This window comes from Enhydra lutris, unplaced genomic scaffold, assembly GCF_002288905.1.
Source record: "Enhydra lutris kenyoni isolate GAN:26980312 unplaced genomic scaffold, ASM228890v2 scaffoldscaffold25, whole genome shotgun sequence".
NCBI lineage: Eukaryota > Metazoa > Chordata > Mammalia > Carnivora > Mustelidae > Enhydra > Enhydra lutris.
Window position 1 is genome coordinate 23397 of NW_019154109.1, and position 22273 is coordinate 45669.

The 22273-nt window shown below is 39.7% G+C and overlaps 2 protein-coding genes across 3 annotated transcripts in view; both read right to left on the reverse strand.

The window, feature by feature from the left end:
* LOC111150949 (complement receptor type 1-like) overlaps positions 1-9452 on the reverse strand; it is a gene marked incomplete at its 3' end in the record, with an annotated part of 27278 nt that extends 17826 nt beyond the window's left edge. Inside the window, exon 1 of the mRNA XM_022508643.1 lies at positions 9074-9452. Coding sequence (XP_022364351.1) covers positions 9074-9452 — 379 coding nt within the window. The remainder of the gene's footprint in view (positions 1-9073) is intronic.
* A 4916-nt stretch (positions 9453-14368) lies between these two features.
* Positions 14369-22273, reverse strand: part of LOC111151001 (complement C3d receptor 2) — a 34668-nt gene continuing 26763 nt past the window's right edge. For both annotated transcript variants that reach the window (XM_022508691.1, XM_022508690.1), the window contains 3 exons: positions 22177-22252; positions 17917-18025; positions 14369-15107 (listed from right to left, as the gene is read on the reverse strand). In XM_022508691.1, coding sequence (XP_022364399.1) covers positions 17932-18025; positions 22177-22252 — 170 coding nt within the window. In that variant the 3' untranslated portion in view covers positions 14369-15107; positions 17917-17931. The remainder of the gene's footprint in view (positions 15108-17916; positions 18026-22176; positions 22253-22273) is intronic.

Here is a 22273-nt window from a genome sequence, read left to right on the forward strand (position 1 = left end):
TATGTGGTTGCCTAAACAATGAGCTTCCAAAGATATCCATGCCCTAATCCCCATAGCCTGTTAATGTTACCTCATATGGCACCAGGTTTTGCAGATGTAGTTAAATTAAGAATCTTGTGGTGGGAAGATTTTCCTGGGTTATCTGGGTGGCCCTCAATGTAATCACAAAGGTCCTTAAAAGAGGGAGGCAGAGGATCCAAGACAGACGAAGGAGATTTAAAGACATTCCAGTGCTGGCTTTGAAGGTAGAGAAAGAGAGCCATGAACCAAAGTATGCAGGCAGCCTCTGGACAAGAAGAGCAGGGAAACCTAATCTCCCTTGGAGCCTCCAGAAGAAACACAGCCCTACAGACCCATTTGAGAATTTGACCTCCGGAATCATAAGAGGATAAATTTCTATTGTTGTAAGCCACTAAGTTTGTGGTAATTTTTTAGAGCAGCAAAAAGAAGCTAATACAAGAGATATTAATGTATAGTTTTAGAAACTGGATTCCTAGAGAACAGAATTTGAACCTAGTGTCTTCTTCTTACTGTGAAGTAAAAGTAAAAAATGTAAATTGGGATAATAGCTGAAATACAAACGTATGAGCCTTCACTACAGAAAGCTTGATCTGGTTTCTTTTCCTCCTTCATTCCTAATCCCTCAAATTCTAAGTAGTATATTAATATCAACTCCATAAACTCACCTACCATAGTTTATTTAAGAAAAAAAAAAACTCTTCAGATTCCATACAAATTTTAGGATTATTTGCTCCAGCTCTTTGAAAAATACCGGTGGAATTTTGATCGCAATGGCATTAAAAGTATAGATAGCTCTAGGCAGTATAGACATTTTAACAATGTTTATTCTTTCGATCCAAGAGCATGGAATGGTCCTCCATCTTTTTGTGTCTTCTTCAATTTCTTTCATGAATGTTCTGTAGTTCCTTGAGTACAGATCCTTCACCTCTTTGGTTAGGTTTATTCCCAGGTATCTTATGGTTCTTGGTGCTATAGTAAATGGAATCGATTCTCTAATTTCCCTTTCTGTATTTTCATTGTTAATATATAAGAAAGCCACTGATTTCTGTACATTGACTTTGTATCCTGCCACGTTACTGAATTGCTGTATGAGTTCTAGTAGTTTGGGGGTGGAGTCTTTTGGGTTTTCCATATAAAGTATCATGTCATCTGCGAAGAGAGAGAGTTTGACTTCTTCATTGCCAATTTTGATACCTTTTATTTCTCTTTGTTGTCTGATTGCTGTTGCTAGGACTTTTAATACTATTTGAACAAGAGTGGTGAGAGTGGACATCCTTGTCTTGTTCCTGATCTCAATGGGAAGGCTGTGAGCTTTTTCCCATTGAGGATGATATTTGCTGTGGGTCTTTCATAGATAGATTTTATGAAGTTCAGGAATGTTCCCTCTATTCCTATACTTTAATGGTTTTAATCAGGAACGGATGCTGGATTTTGTCAAATGCTTTTTCTGCATCAATTGAGAAGATCATGTGGCTCTTCTCTCTTCTCTTATTGATTTGTTTTATTACATTGATTGATTTGCGAATGCCAAACCATCCTTGTAACCCAGGGATGAATCCCACCTGGTCATGGTAGATAATCTTTTTAATGTGCTGTTGGATCCTGTTTGCTAGGATCTTGTTGAGAATCTTAGCATCCATATTCATCAGTGATATTGGTCTGAAATTCTCCTTTTTGGTGTGGTCTTTGCCTGGTTTGCAGATCAGGGTAATGCTGGCTTCATAAAAAGAGTCTGGAAGTTTTCCTTCTGCTTCAATTTTTTGAAACAGCTTCAGGAGAATTGGTGTTATTTCTTCTTTGAAAGTTAGGTAGAATTCCCCAGGGAACTCATCAGATCCTGGGCTCTGGTTTTTTGGGAGGTTTTTGATCACTGCTTCAATCTCATTACTAGATATCGGTTTATTCAGGTGGTCAATTTCTTCCTGGTTCAATTTTGGGAGTTTATAGTTTTGTATGGAATCAGAAGAGACCCCGAATCACAAAGGAAATGTTGAAAAACAAAAATAAGACTGGGGGTATCACGTTACCTGATTTCAAGCTTTACTACAAAGTTGTGATCACCAAGACAGCATAAAAACAGACACATAGACCAGTGGAACAGAGTAGAGAGCCCAGATATGGGCCCTCAACTCTATGGTCAAATAATCTTCAACAAAGCAGGAAAAATATACAGTGGAAAAAAGACAGTCTCTTCAATAAATGGTGCTGGGAAAATTGGACAGCTATATGTGGAAGAATGAAACTCGACCATTCTCTTACACCATACACAAAGATAAATTCGAAATGGATAAAAGACCTCAACGTGAGACAGGAATCCATCAGAATCCTAGAGGAGAACATAGGCAGTAACCTCTTCAATATCAGCCACAGCAACTTCTTTCAAGATATGTCTCCAAAGGCAAAGGAAACAAAAGCGAAAATGAATTTTTGGGACTTCATCAAGATCAAAACCTTCTGCACAGCAAAGGAAACAGTCAACAAAACAAAGAGGCAACCCATGGAATGGGAGAAGATATTTGCAAATGACAGTACAGACAAAAGGTTGATATCCAGGATCTATAAAGAACTTCTCAAACTCAACACACACAAAACAGATAATCATATCAAAAAATGGGCAGAAGATATGAACAGACACTTCTCCAATGAAGACATACAAATGACTATCACACACATGAAAAAATATTCATCATCACTAGCCATCAGGGAGATTCAAATTAAAACCACATTGAGATACCACCTTACACCAGTTAGAATGGCCAAAATTAGCAAGACAGGAAACAACGTGTGTTGGAGAGGATGTGGAGAAAGGGGAACCCTCTTCCACTGTTGGTGGGAATGCAAGTTGGTGCAGCCACTTTGGAGAACAGTGTGGAGATTCCTTAAGAAATTAAAAATTAAAAAAAAGAAAGAAAGAAATTAAAATAGAGCTTCCCTATGACCCTGTAATTGCACTACTGGGTATTTACCCCAAAGATACAGATGTAGTGAAAAGAAGGGCCATCTATACCCCAATGTTTATAGCAGCAATGGCCACGGTCGCCAAACTGTGGAAAGAACGAAGATGCCCTTCAACGGATGAATGGATAAGGAAGATGTGGTCCATATACACTATGGAGTATTATGCCTCCATCAGAAAGGATGAAAACCCAACTTTTGTATCAACATAGACGGGACTGGAAGAGATTATGCTGAGTGAAATAAGTCAAGCAGAGAGAGTCAATTATCACATGGTTTCACTTATTTGCAGAGCATAATAAATAACACGGAGGACATGGGGAGATGGAGAGGAGAAGGGAGTTGAGGGAAATTGGAGGGGGAGATGAACTATGAGAGACTATGGACTCTGAAAAACAACCTGAGGGTTTTGAAGGGGCGGGGGGTGGGAGGTTTGGGGAGCCAGGTGGTGGGTATTATGGATGGCATGCATTGCATGGAGCACTGGGTGTGGTGCAAAAACAAAGAATTCTGTTACGCTGAAAAGAAATTTAAAAAAACCACAACTCTTCATAGCTTTAGGATATATTAAATACAATAGTTGAATAATATTTAAAGTATATAATGTGATGAAATTGACACATGTGTGCACCATGAAACTATTATCACAATCAAGATATCAAACATTTCCATCACTCCAACAATTTTCTCATTTGCTTTATAATCCGTCTCTCTACCTCCTTCTCTAGGCGATCTCTGGCCTGCTTCTTACTACAGACTAATTTGATCTTCTAGAATTTCATATAAACCAACTCACTTGGTTTGTACTCCCCCCCCCATTTTGTTGGTCTAGCTTTTACACAGAATGATTATTTTTGAGATTCATCCAGGTTTTTGCATATATAAAAGTATTTCTTTCTTTCTTTTTTTTTTTTTTTTGCTGGGTGATAATCAGTTGTACCAATATACCTTAATTTGATTTGCCTGTTTGGCTGTTGAGTGCCATTTAGATTATTTCTAGTTATTGGCTAGTACAAATAAAGCCACTATGAAAATCCCGCCCAAGTCTCTGTGTGGTCAGTTGCTTTCATTTCTCTTGAGTAAATACCTGGAGTAAAATGCTCAGTCATAGACACATTTGAGTTTAGCTTTTTAAGAAACTTCCCAAATGCTTTCCAAAGTGGTTGTATCACTTTACCAAGGAGTAGTGATTCCAGTCTTCACCTTATTGCCAACACTTTCTATGGTCAATTTTTAACATTTTAGCTTTTCTAGTGGGTGTATATTGTCATCTCATTGTGGTTTTTGTCTTGGGTGTCTGAGTCCACTTGGAAATACTCCTGATTCAAACTTACATTAAAGGCAGATGGATTTATTCTGTGCTAGAAGCACAATCTACTTATTACTTCCATGTTCTTTTTCAAACATAAACTGTCAACCTGGACTACACTCTGCTCTCCATTCTGCATATTCTACTCTTTTATGAAAAGATCTGCAAGTGTTTTATTTAAACATTTCTATCAGTTAAAGAAAAAGAAGAGCATGCACTTCTAAAAATTTTATATTTTTAATGTCAAAATCTTTATATATTGATATTATTATACTATATATTATATTTGATATATTATATAATCTGATTTAATATATAATAAGATACCTAGGAATAGACCTAACAAAAGAGGTAAAGGATCTATACTCTAGGAACTACAGGACACTTATGAGAGAAATCGAGGAAGATACAAAAAGATGGAAAAACTTTCCATGATCATGGATTGGAAGAATAAACATTGTTAAAATGTCTATCCTGCCCAGAGCAATATACACTTCCAATGCCATCCCTATTAAAATACCATTGACATTTTGCAAAGAGCTGGAAGAAAAAATCCTAAAATTTTTATGGAACAGGAAAAGACCTGACTCACCAAGTGAATGATGAAAAAGAAAAACAAAGCTGGGGGTCTCATGTTGCCTGATTTCAAGCCTTATTACAAAGCTGTGATCACCAAGACAGCATGGTATTGGCACAGAAACAGACACATAGTCCAATGGAACAGAATAGAGACTCCAGAAATGGACCCTCAACTCTATCGTCAACTAATCTTTGACAAATCAAGAAAAAATCTTTAATGGAAAAATGACAGTATCTTCAGTAAGTGGTGCTGGGAAAATTGGACAGCTATATATAAAAGAATGATAATGGCCTATTCCCTTACACCATACATAGGAAAATTCAAAATGGATGAAAGACCTCAATGTGAGAAAGGAATCCATCAAAATCCTAGAGGAGAACATGGGCAGTAACCTTTTCGATATTGGCCACAGCAACCTCTTTCAAGACACATCTCTAAAGGCATGTAAACAAAAGCAAAAATGAACTTTTGGGACTTCATCAAGATCAAAACCTTCTGCACAGCAAAGGAAACAGCCAACAAAACTAAGAGGCAGCCCACAGAATGGAAGAAGATGTTTGAAAATGACATTACAGATAAGGGGCTGATATCCAAGATCTATAAAGAACTTTTCAAACTCAACACTCAAAAAATTAATAACCCAGTCAAAAAATGGGCAGAAGACATGAACAGACATTTCTCCAAAGAAGACATACAAATGGCTAACAGACACATGAAGAAATGTTCAGCATCACTAGCCATCAGGGAAATTCAAATCAAAACCACACTGAGATACCACCTTACACCAGTTAGAATGGCCAAAATTGACAAGGCAAGAAACAACAAATGTTGAAGTTGTGGAGAAAGGGGAACCCTTTTACACTGTTGGTGGGAATGCTAACTGGTACAGCCTCTCTGGAGAACAGTATGGAAGTTCCTCAAGGTGTTAAGAATAGAGCTACCCTATGACCTAGCAATTGCACTACTAGGTATATACACCAAAGATACAGATGTAGTGAAAAGAAGGGCCACATGCACCCCAGTGCTCATAGCAGCAATGTCCACAATAGCCAAACTGTAGAAGGAGCTGAGATGCCCTTCAACAGATGAATGGATAAAGAAGATGTGGTACATATATACCATGGAATATTATTCGGCCATTAGAAATGATGAAAATGCACCATTTGCACTGACATGGATGGAACTGGAGGGGATTATGTTAAGTGAAGTAAGTCAAACTGAGAAAGAAAATTATCATATGGTTTCAGTCATATGTGGAACATAAGCAATAGCACGGAGGATGATAAAAAAAGGGAGAGAAATCCAAAGCGGGAGAATCAGAGAGAGTTGAACCATGAGAGACTACGGACCCTGGGGAAACAATCTGAGGGTTTCAAAGGGGAGGAGGGTGAGGGGAGGGGGTTACAGGGTGATGGGTATTGAGGAGGGCACGTGTTGTGATCAGCACTGTGTGCTATACTTAACTAATAAGTGATTGAACACTACATCAAAAACTAATTATGTACTGTACAGTGGCTAACTGAACATAATTTAAAAAATTTATATATTTATGTTTGATGTTTAAAAATATTTATACATTCATAATATTAGTATATTATGTATTTGGTATATTACATAATCTAATTTAACATGTAATAGTATGATTCTAATATATAACTTGGCATGCTATATATAACATTAATTTATTATATTACAATACATATTATATATTTTACAGATTAATGTATATTATAAATTATAAACCACATAAACTATGCCAACTTAATACTATAAATTATATTCATATAATATAGCTTAATGAAGCTATTATGTGTGACATATAATGCAATTATATGTTAATTATATAACAATGAATTATAATATATAATGTCCTCTAAATAAATATTGCATAATATATACATATAAACTGTTATATAACAGAAATATAACTATTTTGTATTACAGGTAATATGTATAGTAAAATATTAAATATATTTAAATATCTATACTAGTTTTTATTTATAACCATGTAATTTATATTACATATAAATAGAAATTTAAAAATATGATACAGATGAAATAAACATTTTAAGTGTTTTGCTAATCATGATGATTTAACATAATTATTAATTAACATCTACAAGGACATAATAGTCACAATGAGTTTCTCTGTTTACAACAAGTGGATGTAAAGCTATCATTTCAACCAGTCTTGCTACTTTCTGAAGTTTTTGTTTTTGTCAACTTATGGTAACTTGTAATTAGACTGACAATGTTTCTTCCTCTTCATGTCTCTGACAGAGAGCCTGGATGTGTGTGTGCCTGTGTGTGGGGCTGTGTACGTATGTGTGGAAGGTATTGTCAGCTATGCTGTTTTCTTGTTTGCTTAAGCTGGCCTTATTAGAATTCTCTTCATTCTGCTTCTATGCAGAAAAACTTTGAAGTTACTTGTCCAATCATAAAATTTATATTAGATAAAATGAGGTAATATAAACCATAAATCTGCCCATCTGAGCATATCTGAACCCAAAAGGTGACAAATCACAGAAAGCGACTGGCCTTCCCTCCCTTCTATCTAGCCATCTTTATATACAGCGGGGAAACAGAGCCGTATCTCACCCAAGGACCAGAAGAGGGCGCCAGAAGCTGCCCTATAGTCTACACCGTCCTAGTAGGCTTAACAGGCCAATTTTATTTAAAATAACTACCTCTGTGAATCAGCCTGCGCGGTCATTTCTGGATTCAATCCTTACCAGTTGCTAAATCCAAGCTCCTTCCCACTCAGCCTTCTCTGATCACCGAAGCTGTGATGTCTCCCTTTACAGACATATGGTGGCGGTTAGACTCTCTTGAGGGACGTTCCTACTCATGGCTTCATATATCTGCATGGGGATTTTCAGGTTTCATAACCCTGTCACATACACTACCTCATTTGCTTTTTACAGTAATCCTCTCAGATTGCCAGATGTGAATTATGTCCATTTTATATACACGGACACTGAAACTCAGGGAACTTATTGACTTGCTGACCCCAGGCTACTCAGTAGCAGAGGCTGAAAAAAAAGCAGAACCCTGGCCTCCCAATTAAGGAGATTTCACAAAACCCTACCACCCAACTTCCATATGCATGCACCTTGAAGACACAGCTCTCTCACCATGTCCAAAGTGCTTTGATCAGCATGCCGTCAGCACTTTCTGTGCCTACGTTCCTTTAGCAAGTAAATTACCAGATAGTTTAGCTGTTTCACATTTTGAAGTTATTATGATAACCTTAGTAAATATATATTTGTATATATTTTGCAATTAACATTCCAGTACGAAGAGGACCAGATACTCATAAGGTCCGCAAACATTTCTAAGCACTGACAACAGATTGCTTAATTTACTTGGCATGCCTCTCTTCTGAAAATAAAACTTTCAGGTTTTATCACGTTTCTTCACTTGACAGGTTACTTTACGATGTCTAAGGAAATAAAATATTAAAAACAACTTTTTAAAAAAGATTATTCCATCTGTTCACTTGACAGAGACACTGAGGGAGAGCGTGAGCAGGCAGAGCAGCAGGAAGAGGGAGAAGCAGGCTCTCTGCTGAGCAGGGAGCCCGATGCGGGGCTCCATCCCAGGACCCTGGCATCAGGACCTGAGCAGAAGGCAAGTCGAAGGCAGCCGCTTAACTGACTGAGCCACCGAGGCACCCCAATAACAGCTTTTTTAAAAAGATTTTACTTATTTACTTGTCAGAGAGAGGAAGAGAGAGAGAGAGACTGAGCAAGCAGGGGGAGTGGCAGGAAGAGGGAGAAGCAGGCTCCCTGCTAAGCGAGGAGTTTAATATTGAACTCATGATCTAAGCCAAGGGCAGAGGCTTAACGGACTGAGCCACCCAGGCATCCCTAATAACTTTTGTGGAAACTTGGTTTTTCCTTGTTCCTTCCTCTCTTAGAGGAGAAGGCACAATACAATCAGTAATGAATGTGTAATGTCTAGTGACAGTGGAGAACAAAATCAGAAGAGGCCGGAAAAAAGCAATTAAGACTCTCATTTCAACTAAGATGTTGCCAGGGAGTCCAAGCAAACTAAGAAGACTTCACAGAAGGCCAAAAATAAGACAAGGATTCTAAATGAAGGTGTTTACCTATTTAAAGGGAAGGAAGGAAGGGAAGATGCCTCCACAAACTTTCCAAATAGTTAATAACAGGTTTTATTTTGTACTAACCACATGACTAAAATGCCACACTGTGTAAACATCTCACATTTCCCTTCTGTCTGCAGCTTGTGACAGCGAGGGCCCTGGAGCTTCCCTCGCCCTTTTAACCCCAAGTGCCGCCATGGGATTTGTGCAAACGAAGGCTCTCGGTGAGTGTCTGTGGTGGGTTGGGGGCCCAGGCGGGTGAATGCAGTCTGATGCAGGGCAGTGTAAGGTGAGAATTGCACCCCCAGGACTGCTTGTCCAAACACCCTGGTGAACGAGGGGCAGAAGTAACGGCTGGGGGATGGAACATGAATAAGTGGCAGGCTCTGTGCTAGACCCCGATACCCTTTATGCCATTCAAGTAACACCACCACGAGGTAGAAATCAGTGTTTACCACCGCACAGAAGGGGAAATCCATTCGGACAGGCGTAGTAACTTTCCTCACACTTAAGAACTTGCTAAAATTAGAACCCAGGTTAGTCGCATTTCCCACCACCCTTTCTTTCGCTGAGATCAGCACTCCACTCTGCTCCCGCCGGGCTTCGTTAACACACAAAAGCAGGTAATTCCCGGTGGCACCTGCCCAGCACCTGCGCGCTCCCGGCTGGCACCACACCAGCGCCCCCCCAGGAGGCAACTCCACGCTCACCCGGAGGCCACCAGGGTCCCAGCACAAACGGGGACCCCAGAGCCCACCCGCCTTTGCACGCCACCCTGAGGACCCGAAAGCCCATCCCCGCGTCTCACCCCTGGCGTCCGGCAGCGCGAGCAGCACCAGAACCGCCAGGAGGGCTCCTCGCGAGCCGGAGAGAGGGGGCCCCGGCGGCCCGAGAGACAGCAAGCTGCTCCGAAAAGACGCTGCCATCCTCCGCAGGACCTCGAGCAAGTAGGTGCGACCTCGAAGGCAAGCGCTGGGAGCGAGGCGAAGAGGTGAGAGACAACGCACTCTGCTCTCAGAGTCTAGGGAGCGCAGCGGGGAGGCCAGGTCGGAAGCCTTCGACCGCAGCTTCCCCTTAATGGGCGAGGTCTTGTTTACTCCTAATTTGCATTGTTTCCGGCGAATCTGGCGCTCACCGACCACCTTAGCGACCCACCTACAGGAGCAAAACTTGGCGATGCTTCAGCTCCTTGATGCAGTCCGCGCCGAGGATGGGTGGCCCTGGCTCAAGGCGGTGGATTCTCCCAGCTCGGCTTTCACACGCCCCTGCGTGGCTTTTCCCCTTTGCAAGAATCCGCGTGGGTAGGTCAGCGAACGAAATGCCTGCTCTCTGTGTTAGAGCCACAATTTTGGACAAATATGTGCAGTGTACGGGAAATATGAAGAACCAGTTCCTTTATGTTGAATTGAGATACACCAAGCCATTGAAAAACAATTTTTAAACAGTGACTTAATCAGATTTGCATTTTTAAAATACAGTTGTCTATACTGCGGAGAGACTGGATTGGAATAAGGCAACAGGGAATGGGGCTGACCAGCAAGGAGGTTTTGCCATCATCCAGGTGAGATATGACGGTGGCCAGAGATTAAGTGGGCAATTAAGACATCAGAGACAGAATCCACAAAACTTATTCATGCGTTGGATTTTGGTTACTCCCTTTCTTAAAGTGAGTGGTGAGGAAAAGAAAGGAAGCAGCAGTGAGCCTCAGCATTCAAAATGAATGATGGTGCGATTTATTGATATAAAATGTGGGGGACAAATTTGGAGCAGGGGGTTAAGCATTCAAAGACCAGAGAAATGAGAGTGTGTGGTAGGTTGAATAATGGCCCCCGAACATGTCCAGATCCTAATTCCCAGCCCAGTGACTGCATCATCTTCCGTGGCAAGAGGGGTTTTGCAGTTGTGATTGAATTAGGATTTTTTTTAAAGATTTTATTTATTTATTTGACAGAGATCACAGGTAGACAGAGAAGCAGGCAGAGAGAGAGAGAGGAGGAAGCAGGCTCCCTGCTGAGCAGAGAGCCTGATGTGGGGCTCGATCCCATGGGGGCCTCGATCCCATGGGGGGCCTTGATCCCAGGACCCTGGGATCATAACCTGAGCCAAAGGCAGAAGCTTTAACCACTGAGCCACCCAGGCGCCCCTAGGATTTTGAAATGGGAGATGATCCTGGATTATCCCGGTAGGCAGTGTAATCATGGGGGGCATTATGGAGGAGGCACTAGATCAGAGCAGGAGAAGGTCATAACTGAAGGAGAGATTGGGGACTTGCTGCTATGAGCCAAGGAATGATATCCACCTCTACAAGCTAGAAGAGGCAAGGGACAGATTCTCACCTGGAGCTTTCAGAATGAACCAGACCTGCCAATCCTGTTTTAGCCCTGTAAGATTCATTTTGGACTTGTGACCTCCAGGCTTATAAAAGAATAAACCTGAATAATATTCCATTGTATAAATATACCACATCTTCTTTATCCATTCATCTGTTGAAGGGCTAACTGAACATAATAATAATAATAATAATAAAAAGAATAAATCTGCGTCATTTTTGGCTACAAGGTAACTTGCTACAATAGGAAACATATGAAAGAGAGAAGGTAACCTGACCAAGGGAGAGTGTCAAAGGCTTTTTTTTTTTTTCTTTTTTAATGGAGAAAGACTTGGTCTTGAGACAGATGGAGTTCTAGTGGGAGCTAGGGAGGCATAGGAACATTCTAGGAAAAGATTGGGAATATAGTTTGTGGATTATGAAACTGGACTTCCAGAAAAGCCAAAAAATAGGCCCTTTGGAAATGGGTGGAAGAGAGTCAAAATCTCAGGAACCGATGGTACTATTAAGTGAGAACATGTAGAATAAATGATTGGAAGATCAGGACAGAAGCATTTGGATGTGGTTCATGGTTTTTAATATTTTTGTATATGGTGGACCTTTCTGCTTCTTTGGTCAAGCCTATGGACCCCTTCTCAGAATTAATTTTTCAATGTGTAAAATAGAGTACCTAGGATTACAAAGGAAACGGGTTATACTGAAGTCTAGTTCTAGCCATGAACCTTTGGAGGTCTGCAGCCTCTAAGATAAGGACCCTAGAGGGGCGCCTGGGTGGCTCAGTGGTTAAAGCCTCTGCCTTCAGCTCAGGTCATGATCTCAGGGTCCTGGGATCGAGTCCCGCATCGGGCTCTCTGCTCAGCAGGGAGCCTGCCTCCTCCTCCTGTCTCTCTCTCTGCCTGCCTCTCTGCCTACTTGTGATCTGTCAAGTAAATTAAAAAAATATATAAGGACCCTAGATTTAAAAGTTAGATAAAACAAGAGTCAGTTGTTTGTAAAGTAAGAGTTGGAATGAGTTGTGTGGAGAGTGGAGTAATTGCAAATGTCACGTGCTATAGAGAGCGGAGGAAGGGAAGGAGTGGGAAGGTATAATAGCAAATATTTTGGTAAACATGTTAGCCCTTTTCCCTTCTCTGCATAGCTATGCTTCATGGTAGGGAAGAGATGCTCAAGGTAGAGAACTACTCTCCCTCTTCTCAGTGCGGCTTCCCTAAAGGAGACCCCCATACACACAGTCCAGCAAATGTATACCACTGAGTGTGAATAGCCCCAGATCACACATTCTAGAATATGGTTTTACTTCATTTATCCCTTGTACTCAAGTCTCAGCTCCTATCCTCACCAGTTGAATAAGGGGAATGCCCTAAAACCTAGGTATGTTTCTTATTTTCCAGCAGTTTCCATGAGGCTCTCTCCCAACACTCTATTGCAAGAAATATTTTGATCCTTGTTACATCTCCTTTTTAATTTATCCAATACCAAGCTCTCAAGAATCTGATACCATCCTTTTAAATTAGTCTCCACAGAGCAATGGAAGGAGATGCCAGAGCATAGTAGGCTGAGCAAAAGGGAACAGAAGATCCAACTCCCCAGCCTCACAGCACAGGCTATCAGAACACACACTATCACTTTTTGCACCGATATCCCGATATTTGCTTTCTCCCCTCATTCCTTGAAGGTCTAGTTTCCACCTCACAACAACCTTCTCTGCTCTTACCCCTGTCACAGTCCCTAGACTCACAGACATTAAGGAAATTATACAGGCTGGAGATGGGTATTTGGGTGAGTGACAGTGGGGGAGAGAGTGGAGGTTGAGTGAAGTTACCCGATGATGTTTTCATCATCTGCTAAGAGAAGGAAGGAGAATGGAGATGAAGGTAAGATGGAGTAGATGGCTTGAGGTGAACAAACAGATTAATTTAGAGGAATGAAAACAGTACTGATTATGAATGAATAAAAGATACTGAACAGCATCCCAATTCTGGGTATGTATCCAAAAGGATTGAAAGCAATGTCATGAAGAGCTATTTGCACAACACTGTTCATAGCAGCATTACGCATAAGAGCCGGAAAGTGCAAACAGCCCACATATCCATTGGTAGATGAGTGAACTGAATGTGGTCTATACATGCAGTGGAATGTTATCCAGCCTGGAAAAAAAAATTCTTCCACAGGCTTCAGCATGGAGAAACCTTGAGGACATTATGCTAAGTGGTATAAACCAGTCACAGAAGGACACTGTATGATTCCATATATATGAGCTATTTAAAGTAGTCAGGTTCATAGAGACAGGAAGTAGAATGGTGGCTGCTGGTTGAGGGCTGGAGGGAATGGGGAATGTAGAGTTAGTGTTTAATGGATATAGCATTTCAACTTTGTAAGATGAAAAAGCTCTGGAAATCTGTTGGACAACAATGTGAATATACCTAACACTTCTGAACTGCACTTAAAAAATGGTTAAGATGGTAAGTTTTATGTTTTGTACATATTTAAAAAACTCTAAGATGCCAAACAGAATAGTCTAGGAGAAGATGGTAAGAGAAGTTTGTGGTAGCCAGTGAGCAAGATTTTATTTTCTCAATAGTATAAATGGTAGACCAAGGAAAATTGGCGTTCAGATTTTGACGGTGGCGGGGAAGGGCTGGGGAAAGGTGTTGGGTGGACAGATAGAAAAGAAAAACTTGATGATGAGGGAACTGAGTTTGTGGGTTGAGAACTGGCTAAAACAACGAAGTGGTGAGATCCAGAATGCATAAATGTTAAATGAGGAACTCTAAAAACCCTCACTAAATGGAATTGAAATAAAAACATAAAAGTAAACACCCTAAGAATTCATTCACTATAGGAGAAAAAAAATCACATAAGGCAAATGTTTTTGTTAAAAGATAAAATTTATTTGAGTCACTGCTATACAGATTTTTAAAAATTTTTTTAAAGATTTTATTTATTTGAAAGAGATCACAAGTAGGCAGAGAGACAGGCAGAGACAGAGAGAGAGGAGGAAGCAGGCTCCCTGCTGAGCAGAGAGCCCGATGTGGGGCTCGATCCCAGGACCCTGGGATCCTGTCCTGAGCCGAAGACAGAGGCTTTAGCCCACTGAACCACCCAGGTGCCCCTGCTATACAGATTTTTAAGGGAACCAAAGCCCTGATAGAACTGCCAAAGAAATCTCCAAAGCCTGCATCTGTACACCAAAACTGTACAATTAAAACTTGACTCTCATAATGGAAAAAAAATTGTGCAAATTATAATTACTGATTAGGGAAAAGGCAAAGTATATATTGTGAGGGAAAAAAACCCATCAAACCAAGTGGAAATGAAAGAGACATATTCAGCCATATGAGAGCAAGATGCTATGATTAAAATAAAATTAGACTTCTCAACCGAAGTATTTCATAACAACATGAAATATTCTCTACTTGGCTTAAATAATTAAAACCACACTACAACCTGAAGTGTGTGATAACAGTAAGTATACTGATTGCATAAGAAGAGTGGCAATAGGAGGACAGCTCTTTCTAGCGCCTTCCTTAAAATGGTGTTACTTTTGGAGTTAAGGGTTTATAGCTATAGCCTGATGTCAGGCATATTGTGGGTGAGGCTTCAGAAAGTCCTTGAAGAGCATGTGGCAGTAAAACTGGGCTCCCATCTTTACTGTCAAGTGAACTTTCTTCATTCTGCTTGAGAATAACGGCATATGGGAAATTATAGCTTATGAAGTCATTTCACTGATGCTGAGGTCGTACGCCTAGACTTGCTGAGATGAAAATGGTTTCTTCCCAACCAATGTTCCAAATAAGAAGGCACACTGAAATAGAGAGTTTCTGTTCAGGAGGCAGCACGAAGGGCAGGGGTGTAACTCAAAGTTTAAATAATGACAGTGTTCACCTTCTCTATGTACCAACTCTTTAAGTGCCATAACCAGTAGAGCATTAAGCCTCTTAGAAGATATATTTTTTAAAGAGGCCCCTTTCTTCAGATAACATGATCTGAAGCAAATAATAAAGTTTATATTGATAAATACAAAGAATAATAAATGAGGGAGAAATCGAAGCAAGAGTTGCATTCTTACTCATGCATTCATTCAACAAATATTTAAGTACTAGCGTTATTTTGGACGCCCCTGTGGTTTGGGTTTAGACATCACTCTGGCCTGGTCTCCCCTGTTCTCTTTTGTTTTTCTATAACTCCCTAGCACCAGGCAATCTTTTCTTCCTCAGTAACCACAGCAGTTTTTCTGTATCTTGTTTGTGGTAATTATTCTTACACTATGACATGTAGTGTATATATTTTTTTTTCTGTACTAAAATAAGTTCCAGGAGGACAGAGGTGGTATCTTTATACTTTATAGACTATGTAAGAGAAAGCAGTTTGAAGACAGATTTAAGCTTGAATTCAAACCTTTGCCTATTACTGATTCTGAGACTGTGGCCAGTAGGTTAGCTTTGGTTTTCTCATCTTGAATGTTATATGCTCACCTTGGGCTAATACCTTTCACTGCGGTAATGAGGGCCAACGCAAGGCAGGAGGGAGGCTCAGCACAATGCCTGGGCATGGCAGACCTCCAAGTGCTCACCCCGACTCCTCCTGGGGACATCAGGGGACCCTTCATGTTGTCGGTCCTGTTTTCTATACTCCTCATCATTCAGTCTTCAACCCCCATGGTGACTCTTTAGTGCCATCTCCTTTCTCCTTAAATTCCTACCATCTCCTTTCCCAATCTTCCTTTCGGGTGACTGTTTTGCTTTCTAGACACTGAGAAAACAGGGTCGTCAGAAGAGAACCTTCCTCACATGCATTTGCCATCACAGCTCCCCCCTGCCTTTGTCTATGCCTGCATCCTCTACCTTCTCTCCTGTTAGGGAGGCCACACTCTGATCTAAGCTCTGCCCCCACAGCTGGAGCATTTGATCCCCTCCCTTCTTGCTTACCCAGATGTTGCTCCAGCAATTCTTCCTTTTCCTTCCTGTCATCATTCCTCATTTCCTAGTAGATCATTCTCATCAGCATATGGAAATGGCAGCCTGACTGCTGATTCTCCATTTTTAATGGATAGTTCTTTTGACCTTACTTGTTAGTCTTGCCATCTGTTCCCTTTTCCATGTCTCTTTGTAGAAAACCTCCTTGAAAGAGGAGTCTATAGTTGAGATCTCCAATTTATCTCCTTTCATTCTCTCTTAAGCTGACTTCAACCAGGAGTTTGCCTCCTTACCCTTCACTGGAATCATTCTTGTCAAGTTCACCAACAAATCCTGAGCTGCTAAACACAGTGGTCAGTATTCACTACTGCTCTTGGCCCGTCAGCAGCATTTGACAGAGTTGATCACTCCCACCTCCTTAAACGTCATCCTTCACATGACTTCTACCATACCATGCTCTTGGGTGCTTCCCCTATATCAGAGGCTGCTTCTTCACCCCTTGGTTGGTTCCTTCTCATACTCCATGTCTTCTGATGTGGAAGGACCCAAGGCCTGGCACATGGACCTTTTCCCTAGCCCTTCTCATCCCCTTGTTCATCTTATTTGATCTCATTATTACATGCATCCATATGCTGACAAAGCCCATATCTATGTCCTAAAACCCATTCTCTGAAATAGACTTGTACACCCAACTGCCTTCTTGATACTTCTCCTTGGATAGCTATTAGATATCTCATTTCTAACATCTCCAAAGTGAAACTTCTGCTTTTTTCTCCCTAATCTTGCCTTTCCACATTGTCAGTCATCATAATTAATCATGATTCCATTCTTCTGGTCAGTAGACCAAAAAACCCTACCATCATTACTGCTTCCTGCCTTACGACTGTCAGCAAACCTCCTGTCACTATCTTAAAAATATATGCAGAAGCTGACCTCTTCTCATCAGCCTGCTTGTGGCTACTCACAACTTCTTACCTAGATTATTGTGATAAAGTCTTCATTGGCTCCTGAGGTTCCACCTTTGGTTTCCTACACTCAGTTCTTCACACAGCAGTTAAGGTGATCATTCTCCTCTCTGCCTAAAACCATCCTTTGGTTTCCATCTCAGAATACACACCAAGGTCATTATAATGACCTAGCATACTCTATATGATGAACCTTGTTCTCCTCCTCCCTTTACCTCTCTGCCTTTATCCCTGCCCCTCTCTCCCTTGGTCAGTCCATACTAGGCCACACTGGTCTCCTTGCTGTGCCTCCAACACACCAGGTGCACACCACCTTATGGTCTCTGCACCTGCTGTTCTTTCTTTCTGGAATGTTCTTCCACTACCAGTAATAAGGCTAACTCCTTCCTTCATCCTAGTCTTTGCTGAAATGCCATTTTCTTAGTGAGAGCTTCTCTTCCAACTTCTCTAGCTCCTTCTCCTGCTTTATTTCTCTTCAAAACACATATCATCTTTTTAATTTTATTCTTAATTATTATGATAGGTATTTAGTATTTGTTGAATGGATGAATGAATTAAAAAACAGGGACATTAATTGACAATATGAAGTAGATAAGTTAATAATATCTGTGCATGATTACTAAAGATGTGTGGAACAGAACCATACATATTTAGCACTATGAAAATTAGTAAATATAAATTGGAGACATTTTGACATAAAAATGAATAAAAATACTTCAATTTCATTAGATACCAGTTTGTCTTCTGATTAGCTTGCTGGGTTGTATGGATCAATAGAATATACTTCCCGTGTTTCTAAATGAAGATCTCCTTCTTTAGGGATTTGATTTGTATAATAATTGCTAGATGGAAAAAGGAAAAAAGTAAACTCTTTACTCATTGGCCATGATCACTACAAATAGGTCACAGTTGTTTGTTTTCCATAATTCCTATCACATGATAATTAAATACTTTTCATGAATAATTCATTTTGTTATCTTAAGTATCATATAAGATAATTACTATAACCCCTATTATTTGGAAAGGCCCATAAAAATAATTTACTAGGATGAGAACTGTCCAAGGCAGAAGCTGATACCAGGTAGCTTTACCTCAGATCCAAGACCTTCAGGGACTTAGAACCATGAGCCTCAGCTTGAAAAATAAATAAAAAAGAAGCTTTTATTTTAGGATATGACTACAAACTTACCTTTTGGGGGACATAGTCTTCCAATCTGATTTAAAGGGAAGTTTTTAATATTTGATGTTAAATTCAGAATCCTTACATAGACTGATAGCACTAAAAGCTTGAAATAATTTTTAAGAGGACAATTTTACTTTTACTCCTTGAAAGCCCACATGTTTTACTGTGCTTCTAAAACCACTTAGCCAAAATGAGCAAGAGAAAATAAAATGCGATTACACTATCATGTAGAACTCTGAAATAAGGTATTACAAAATTACTGAAGAAGGAAGATTTCTGCTAAGGGTACTTTAGAATATGTTGTTCATATATATTTAAGAGGTCAGCTTATAGGTAGGTTATAAGTGGTGTATGTTAAGTGTGGTGTCTCCCAAATGTTTGGGTGGCTTTTAAACATATCTTGTTACTTAGACAAATTTCTCAGTGACTCTCATCTCATTTATAGAGAGTATTTAAGGCAGCTCAAGTATCTATATCAACTATCAGAAAACAAATTGAAGTCAGTTACAAACTGGAAATAAAATGAGTTAAGTAAAGCTTAGGAATGTACCTTAACATACATGTTTAGTTTGTATCAATGGAGGCAATTAAATATAGTACTTGATATAATCATATTTGTAAACATAATAATCTGCCTGGAACATCAAATTATTTGAGCTCATAGGCATTCCTAAAGTTTGCCAGTTTTCCTACATATGTTAGCCTTTGATAACAAACTTAGTAGCATAAAGGAAAGAGATAGAGACCACATTTTCTATTTATTTAAATTTTTAGTAACTTAGCTAAAAGTATCTTCTGACTTCCTGTGAGGAAACCCATGTAAATGGCATCCTTTTTTCCTTAAGACCCTCTTCTTCCTTGAATTGTATGAAAATCCTCCTTCCTAATTCTCCTCCGACCTCTATTCCTTCCCTCTCCTCCCTTTTAAGCATTACTGTCCTTCTGAGACCTGTTCTCATCCCTATTCTTACCTTTTTTGTTTTTCTTGGTCCCAAGGCTTCAAATGTGAGTTAAATATTGCCTACCTGAGCCCAGGCCCCCCTCCTGAGTCCTACATAATGGGTGCCCCAAAGTAAGAGGGCAGAACTGAACTCCTCTTTCTCTACAAAACTGTTCCTCTCCTCTTTTTGGTGTACCACTGGCTCCACTCGACACAAGTCACTCCACTCTTAATAGGGACGATACCTCTTGATCCCCATCACTGCTGCTTTGTTGAAAGCGCAGTCCTGCCCCTCCTGTTGAACATGCCTACCTGGACATATTATTACTTTAAGATCCTACAGGATAAACACCAACTCTTTGTCATGGCATACAAGGTTTTTGATGATCTAGCTCCTGCCCATCTTTCTAGATTCCCCAGTGACTGTTAAATGAAACATTAGTTCCATGGGATGTGAATGCATTATAGGAGAAAAAGAGTTCTGTGGTCCAATTAGCTTGGGGAACTCTGGTTTAAAAATAAAACCAAACAGCTTTTTTTTTTTTTTTATTGTAGGACTTTAAATATACTCTTGGTCACTGTGAATCTTCATGAGAAAAATACTGCATGTAGTACTTCTCAATCTTATTTGCTCATAGAACACCCTTTTTTCCTGAAGTCTTTCACAAAACGCGGGTTATATGGTACATCATAAAACATCCTTTTGTCAACACTACAGTCTAAAGTATATCACAAGTGTAGACCCTTCTAAGACCATTGGATTATAAGAACTACATAAGCAATCTGATGTAACTGTGATGGCCCCTGTGAATTGAGGCGCCCCGGTCTGGCAGGCTTAGAACAAACTCCTCAGGTTCACAGGTGCCATCATTACATAGTTCCAATGTAACCCCTTCCTGTCTAATGTCTACACCAGGTGTTTTATAACCGTGAACAATGTGCCAGATGGCACTGATGGCATAAGCCAGGTGACCTGGCATGTTAAAGTAATTTTGTTGGCATTTATGGGTGACATGTTTGGGGTGACATGACTTGGTCACCTCCCACTGGAAGTTACCTGAGACTTGGTAAAGCTTCACCTAATCATCTCCCTAACACTAGCTTGTATAGAGAGATTCAAGAACCTATGCATACAGAACATTCCCAGGTTGATTCCTGATGGTCTCATTTGCTAAAATGGCATCCTTTGCACTTATCAGAATGTTCTGACACAGGATTTATGGGTTGGAAGGGTCTTTTATGCCATCCCTACACCCAAATCTATACCACCCTCTCCTACAGTCACCATCACATACAGTTACATCAAATTGCTTACATAGTTCCTGTAATACCTGATGGAAAGACAAGCCTTTGGGTCTTCACTAAAACTGCTCCTTCCACTTGGAATACTTTTTTCTCCTTGTCCACAGCATCTTGAAGCTTGCTTGAGACATTTCCTTCACTATAGAATTTTTTTTTCTGATCAAAATTCCCCATTACTTGAGCACTTGCTTTGTGTACCCACCAAATACCACATAACCTACTATGGCAATATTACTTTGTAGATTAAAATGTTTTAAAAATTAATGTTTGGGGCACCTGGGTGGCTCAGTCTTTAAGTGTCTGCCTTTGGCTTGGGTCATGATCCCGAGGTCCTGGGATAGAGCCCCATGTCAGGGTTCCTGCTCATTGAGGAGCCTGTGTCTCCCTCTTCCTCTGCCCCTCCCCTGCTTGTGAGGGGTGTGTGTGTGTGTGTGTGTGTGTGTGAAAGAAATAATTTTAAAAATCAATGTTAAAAATAGAAATATATATCGTATTTCTGCATAATAAAACACAATATAACAAAGCATAGAAACCTAGTAATATACTTAAGTAGTCACGAAAACAACAACCAAGTGAGAGAAAAGATTATTTCAAGAAATAGAAAGGCTTCAGATGTTTCTGAATAGAACGCATTACAGAAAAGATGTCAGTTTCTCACAGACTAATCTATAGACTTAAATGCAATCACAACATATGTTTTTTGGAAATGCCAAATGATTTAAAAATCACCTGGTTAGAACAAACAGAAGAGAATAGAAAGGAAAATCCTAAACAATTATAGCAAAGGAATTCTTGACCTACTATATATTATGACTGTATAAAGCTATATTAATTGAACACAAAGTAATTTGTGATGAAAGGACAAATCAGTACAGCAGGAAAAGAAGTCCAGAAACACAACATATCAAAATATATTGATTATTTGACATATGGTCAAATTAGGACAAACCTTTTAGAAAGTCATTTGGCAATATTGATTAGGCTTCTTAAATGTTCATACTCTTACCCTTAGTAATTCTAGAAATGTATGGTACGGAAATAAGTAGATGTAGAAAAAAGTTTATTCAAAGGTGTTTCTTGTACCTTTATTATCAAAATAAATGCGGAAGCAACCCATAATTTTCACGATACAGAAATACATAGAACAATATACTATTATATAACTAAAACGAAAACATAAAGATACAAGAGATGAAGCCAAATTTAAAAAAAATTAAAGCAGGGGACTGTCAGGGGTCTGTCATTTCAAAATTCCAGTCAAAAAGAGAAAAAGATAAAGAATATTTAAGATCAGATAAGAATATGCCAAAACACTTGCAGTTGTTACCACTGGGATTTTTAAATTTTCAATTTTCTAGATTTTTAAAATACATGTCATCTGAATAAACATCATTCAAATAAAATAAGTGCTTAATATTTTTCTCACAGAGGGGGCTTCCTTCTATATGGCACAAGACTTCTTACTCCACACTATAACATTCATGTCATATGACTTGTACTTCTGAGTTTAGTTTCAGGCAAGAAACCAAACCTTTTGTGCCCTTTGGTCAAGCATGCATTGAACTTACCGTTCTCTGTGTTTTAATATTGTGCATAAGGTGACACCAATCAAGAATACAAGAAGTACAGAACCTGCAGAAAGACCTAGAAATCAAAACAGCAAGA